Below are 6,261 nucleotides of genomic sequence, written 5' to 3'. Positions count from 1 at the left end.
GAAGTCTATGAGAATTACTTAATAAAGTTTTGAAGTGTACAGGTGATTTTTAAAAAAGATTTTATGAAATCTATTATAAGGATGTTACTAACCTTTTTTGGTAAAATGTTTTTTCTAGCGTGTGAGCTTTTTCGTTCAATCTTTTCAAACACACGTGCTTTTTCTGAGAAAAAGTGCTCAGATAATTTACCACTATATATATATATATATATATATGTATATATATATATACGACGGGCTTCTTCCAGTTTCCGCCCGAGGCTATAGTAGAAGATACTTTCCCAAGTACCCGGAGCCATTTGGATAGGAAGCAAGCTTCTTATTACTCAACCACGAAAATGAAAATAGCAAGCTTTTATAGCAAATCACATTTGTTTCTGCTTTAAGTTGCTCCGTTTACATATATACATATCATTATATAGGATTATTCTATTGAATAATTATATAAATATAAATGATTCAGCGACAGCTGCATGTTAGTACTTCCTCAGGTGAAATACGATTAAGTACTGTGGGGTTTCTTTGAGTCTCCTAAGATATACCATGTCTGTTACTCTTCACCAATCAGTTCATTAAATTCCAGACAACGTATACTGTTGCCGTGACATAAAAACAAATACAAAAGCAAGATCACAATAATAGTACCAACAACAAAAACAACAAGATGAAGGTGACATTAATGATACTAATAAAAATAATAAAGAAAATAACAACAAAACCAAATCTCTTTAAAAAGATAAACCTGAAGATAATTTTTACCAAGCGAGTAGAAGTGTGTCAATGGGGTAAAAATAGAATAAATTTACAAATGGTTTTATTTTCTATCATGTTGTCTCCGATTTTATTGCTATGCTATCTTTTTTCGACTCTAGGCATCTATCTTGAATTAGCAATTATCTTTATACTTTCCGGCTGCTTAGAGTCAAGAGACCTTCATGATCCCCATTAGCCGCAACCTTAATTTCTTTCCTATATTTTATATATATATATTTACTTAGTTTTACTTTTGCACATGAATACATGTGCAATACTCTTATTCTCCCACTGCTAACCATTGGTCAGTCTTTCCCAAGTCAATCACGAGGTTTGTTTACTGTCGATGTGTATTTACTAAATCTCTTACTAAATATTTGATCTGCCTTTTATATCAAGCATTACCCCAGGGTGCTTATTACTTAATTAATCCTTATGTGTAACAATAGACTAAAAGGTTCTCTTATAGAATTTGAAAAGTAATAAAAAAGTTCCTGATAGATGCAGGCGTGGCTGTGTGGTATAAAGCCTGCTTACCAACCACATGGTTCAGGGTTCAGTCCCACTGCATGGCACTTTGGGCAAGTGTCTTCTACTCTAGCCTTGGGCCGACCAAAGCCTTTGGAGTGGATTTGGTAGATAGAAACTGAAACCCGTTGTGTGTGTGTGTGTGTGTGTGTATGTATATATATATATTTATATGTGCGTGTGTGTGTGTGTTTCTTTGTGTCTGTGTTTGTCTTCCATCACCGCTTGACAACCGGTGTTGGTGTATTTACGTCTCTGTAACATAGCGGTTCCGCAAAAGGGATCAATAGAATAAGTACGAGGCTTAAAAAACAAAAGAGGCCTGGATTCGATTAATAGCCTGCAAGACGGTTCCCCTGCATGTCAAATGATTGAAACAAGTAAAAGATAAACGATAGCAGTTGAACTCTATTCGTATCAAAATGTTTCTTAACATATAATTGTTTGCAGGTTTGTTCAAAGAATTATAATAATTTGTGTAAGCAATTTGTTGTTCCATAAACGGATGACTCATAAATACAGGTTGGCATTGTAGTTTAGATATTTATCAAAGTCTTTGCAAAAGTTTAGACAAGTCGTATATGAAAGAGAATTATAATAATTGCTATATGTCGATTATAATCACCTCAAAGGCGACGAGCTGGCAGAAACATTAGCATGCCGGGCGAAATGCTGAGCGGTATTTCGCCTGTCTTTACGTTCTGAGTTCAAATTCCGTCGAGGTCGACTTTGCCTTTCATCCTTTCGGGGTCGATAAATTAAGTGCCAGTTACGCACTGGGATCGATGTAATCGACTTAATCCCTTTGTCTGTCCTTGTTTGTCCCCTCTATGTTTAGCCCCTTGTGAGAAATAAGGAACGTTAGCACGCCGGAACAAATGCTTAGCGGTATTTTGCCCGTCGCTACATTCTGAGTTCAAATTCCGCCGAGGTTGACTTTGCCTTTCATCCTTTCGGGGGTCGATAAATTAAGTACCAGTTGCGTACTGGGTCGATCTAATCGACTGGCCCACTCCCACAAAATTTCGGGCCTTGTGCCTAGAGTAGAAAAGATTATAATCACCTGAGGGGATGGCTCGTAATAACGAGATAGCATCATTATTGTTTGCAAGTACATTAAAATGATGAAAATTCGTATATGCAATATATGTTAAAGAACTGGAATAATTTGTATATATCGATTATAGTCAAATAAACAGATGAATTAACATTGCTATTTGAATGATTGTCAAAATGGTTATATTTGTGTATGTCTATTATAATCCTGCAGCAATTGCAATTTGAAAGGCCCAATGTCAACCAAGTAATGGTAATACGATGTTCGATGGAAAGTCAAACAAAAGCATTTGTTTCCAAAATCTAGCAAATAAATAGAAATACGGTTAGATTTATTCTTTCAAAACAGAATTTTTGATATTTTCGTGCGAGACTGTAAAGTTCCTAAGTCCATTATCAGTGGTTAAAGCGTCGGGCTCACAATCATGGGGTAGTGAGTTCGATTCCCGGACTAGGCTGTGTTGTGTTCTTGAGCAAGGCAATTAATTTCATGTCGCTTCAGTTCACTCATCTGTAGAAATGAGTTGCGACATCACTGTTCCCAATCAGAATCGGCCTTTGCCTTTCCCTTGGGGAACTTTCTAGGTGCAATCCCACGGTCATTCGTGACCGAAAGGGATCTTTACCCTTACCCTATATTTGATGAAATAGAGAGAAATAATAGTAATAAATTCAGGGACGATAAAATAATATAATAATTATAATAACTACAAGGTGGCAACAATAATCAGAGGTGGTTATACAATATTCACTATAAAGTATTGTTATGGAAAATTCATATCTGTAATGTGGAAAGATATATAGCGAAGATATATAGAGAAGATATATAGCGTTTATACGGACATGGATGATTTAATAATTTTGTATCGAAAATGCAATGTAAGAGGAGTTGAGAGATCTAGATAACAGGTCAGGATTGTTGTTTACTTGTGAAATGAAAAGAATTGAAAAAGCATAGCAAGCAAAAATTTGAAAAGAATAGTGAAATTTTGATATGATAATTACCAAAAGGAAAAGTTAGGTCCTTCTTAGAAAGTGCAACTAAAATAAAATATTTTAGTAGTAGATTTAATAAATACACATTGACATTAATCAAACCACACGACTGAGTAAGGTTGGACTGGTTTAATCGCTAGCACTGGGAGAATAGGAGTATATACATGTGTTCGTGTGTATCTAGGTTTGTGAATATGCAAGGGTTTAATGTAGGCTATGTATGTTTGTTAAGAGCAAAAGCGAAAGTATATAAATAAAAATATATATTATATATGAAATATAAGAAAGAAATTAAGGCTGCAGTCAAATAGTTAATAGCTATTGGGGTTCCAAAAAGTCACTTGAAGCCAATCAACCGCGAAGAATAAAGATAACAGCTAATTCAAAATAAATGTCTAGGGTGGAAAAAAAAAGATAGCATAACATGATGGGAAATAAAATCATTCGTAAATTTATTATTTTATTTTCACCCCATTGACAAACTTCTACTCGCTTGGTAAAAGCTATCATCAGTTTTATCTTTTTAATCGCTATCACTTAAAGAGATTTGTTTTTTTGTTATTTTTATTATTATTTTTATTAGTATCATTAATGTCACCTTCATTTTGTTGTTGTTATTGTTGTTGGCACTGTTATAATGATCTTGCTTTTGTATTTGTTTTTGTATCACTGCGTCAGTACGTGTTGCCCGGAATCTAATAAACTGATTGGTGGAGAGTAACAGACATGGTATATCTTAGGAGACTCAAAGAAACACCACAGTGCTTAATCGTATTTCACCTGAGGAAGCACCATCACACAGTTCCTGAATCATATATATTTATATAATTATTCAACAGAATATTCTTTTGTAATGATAATGTAAATTCAGTGACATAAAGTTGGTCTTATTGAATCTTATCGGTGAATCTGAGTTTAATTGATATTATGCAGTAGGCGTCCTAGTCATTCTTATTGTTTGTATGCCACTCAATTTTCAGTTATTTATAATCAAAACTTTCTAGTTATTCTTAGATCTTGTAGCAAAGTTTAGACTATGCTCTACTGACAAAATATGGTAGGACAGAAACATATCTAGAGATGTCACCACAAATCTAAAGGTCAGACACTCGTTCCATTGCAATCCGTATTCACTTAATTTTAATTAGTTAAAATATTGAAGTTTCACCTCATGAAAGTCAATCATAGGTTGTTCGATCAAAGCTGATTTGGTGGCAACCAACAAAAGCAACTAAAGCAAAAAAAGCAAAAAAAAACAAAAAAAAAACAACAATCAACATAAATTCTACTTCTTTGTCATGTCTAGAAAGTTCAGCAATCATATGAAGGATAGTTATACATAAAGAGTAAGTATTTTGTGAAGGTTAATTTGTCGTTGCTGTTTAGTTCCAGGTCATATTTTATCGAGAACCACTATAGTCCAAGGCATTTTTCCAAGAATAGTATACCTTAGACTACATTATTTTATGGATCCGTTTCCTAAGTCAGTAGAGTATGGATTGAAGGATATTAGGCAAATAATTCTAGTAGGTCTCACAACCATCTATATTTGTTTTGTTAAGACTTAATGAGGACGGAAGGACAGTGCATATAGAACGTGATCTCACTAATGATGTTCAGGTAATCAACAACTGGTAATCAAGCAGTAAGTGTATATGTTGCATATAATGTATCGATGTATTGCTGTATTATTTTTAAAAGACAAACAGTCCTAAATGTTTTAGGTCAGAGAAATAGAGTGTTGTCGCCTTTATACATTTCCGAATGCTATTAGCCTCAGAAGAGAGTTAAAGAGCTGAGTTGGTGTCTTGATGATGATGGTGACGATGGTGACGGTTATATAAATTCCCAAATAGTAGAAGTCACACAAAAGATTTGAAAAGCTGGTGTTGTTGTTGATAATGATGATGATTATGATGATGATTGTGATGATGATGATGATGATGATTATGATGATGATGATGATGATGATGGTGGTGATGATGATGATGATGATGATGATGATGATGATGATGGTGATGATGATGATGATGATGATGATGATGATGATGATGATGATGATGATGATGATGATGGTGGTGATGATGATGATGATGATGATGATGATGGTGATGATGATGACGATGATGATGATGGTGGTGTGATGGTGGAGATGGTGTTGATGGTGATCGTTGTGCTGGCTATTTTAGCAGCGTTGGCGATAATGATGCTGTTCATGATAATGAAGATGATGATGATGGTGGTGGGGATGATGATGATGATGATGATGATGATGATGATAAGATGATGAAGATGATGATGGTGTTAATGATTACCATGATAATGATAATGATGAAGAGGATGTTGATAATGACAGCGTTGGAATTTACATAACTTATTGATGTTATTTGAATGAACCATTTCGAAATTTGAGCGTATTTTGTTTTTGAATGCATTTAGTAAAACTTACCACAATCTTCCTCATCAGAGCCATCTTTACAATGACTAACACCGTCACATTGTTTCCTCTGGTGTAAACACTTTAGCTGGTCTTTACAGGCGAAGTATCCAGCATTGCACACTAATGAAGGTTGGATGTGAGAAAGTGTTGTTGGTAAAGGTGTGACTTTGTTGGTTACCATATTAGCTTAAAATAAAGACACAGAATATATATACATATATATTGGCAAGTTCACACACTCGCACACATATTTATAAAAGCCACACATGCGTATATACAACACACATATATGTATGTAGGTAAGTATATATATAGTTAGAATTTTCAATAAAACAAAAGACGAAGACAGTCCTTAAACAACAAACAGGTGTATTAGTTTAACGCTCGGGAAGGTGAGAAAGTCTTTTTCGTTTCGAGCCAACGCTCTTCAACAGAAAGGAACACGAGAAAATGAACAAAAAATGAGAGAGAGAGAGAGAGAGAGAGAG

The 6,261-nt window shown here is 34.5% G+C and overlaps 1 protein-coding gene across 1 annotated transcript in view; it reads right to left on the bottom strand.

The window, feature by feature from the left end:
- LOC106876284 (relaxin receptor 2) overlaps nucleotides 1-6,261 on the bottom strand; it is a 112,024-nt gene that overhangs the window by 54,293 nt on the left and 51,470 nt on the right. Inside the window, exon 3 of the mRNA XM_052965552.1 lies at nucleotides 5,783-5,959. Coding sequence (XP_052821512.1) covers nucleotides 5,783-5,959 — 177 coding nt within the window. The remainder of the gene's footprint in view (nucleotides 1-5,782; nucleotides 5,960-6,261) is intronic.

The sequence above is a fragment of the Octopus bimaculoides genome, chromosome 2 (genome assembly GCF_001194135.2).
Source record: "Octopus bimaculoides isolate UCB-OBI-ISO-001 chromosome 2, ASM119413v2, whole genome shotgun sequence".
NCBI classification, from domain to species: domain Eukaryota; kingdom Metazoa; phylum Mollusca; class Cephalopoda; order Octopoda; family Octopodidae; genus Octopus; species Octopus bimaculoides.
The sequence above is the reverse complement of the archived record's forward strand: the minus strand, read 5'-3'. Positions and strand labels throughout refer to the sequence as shown.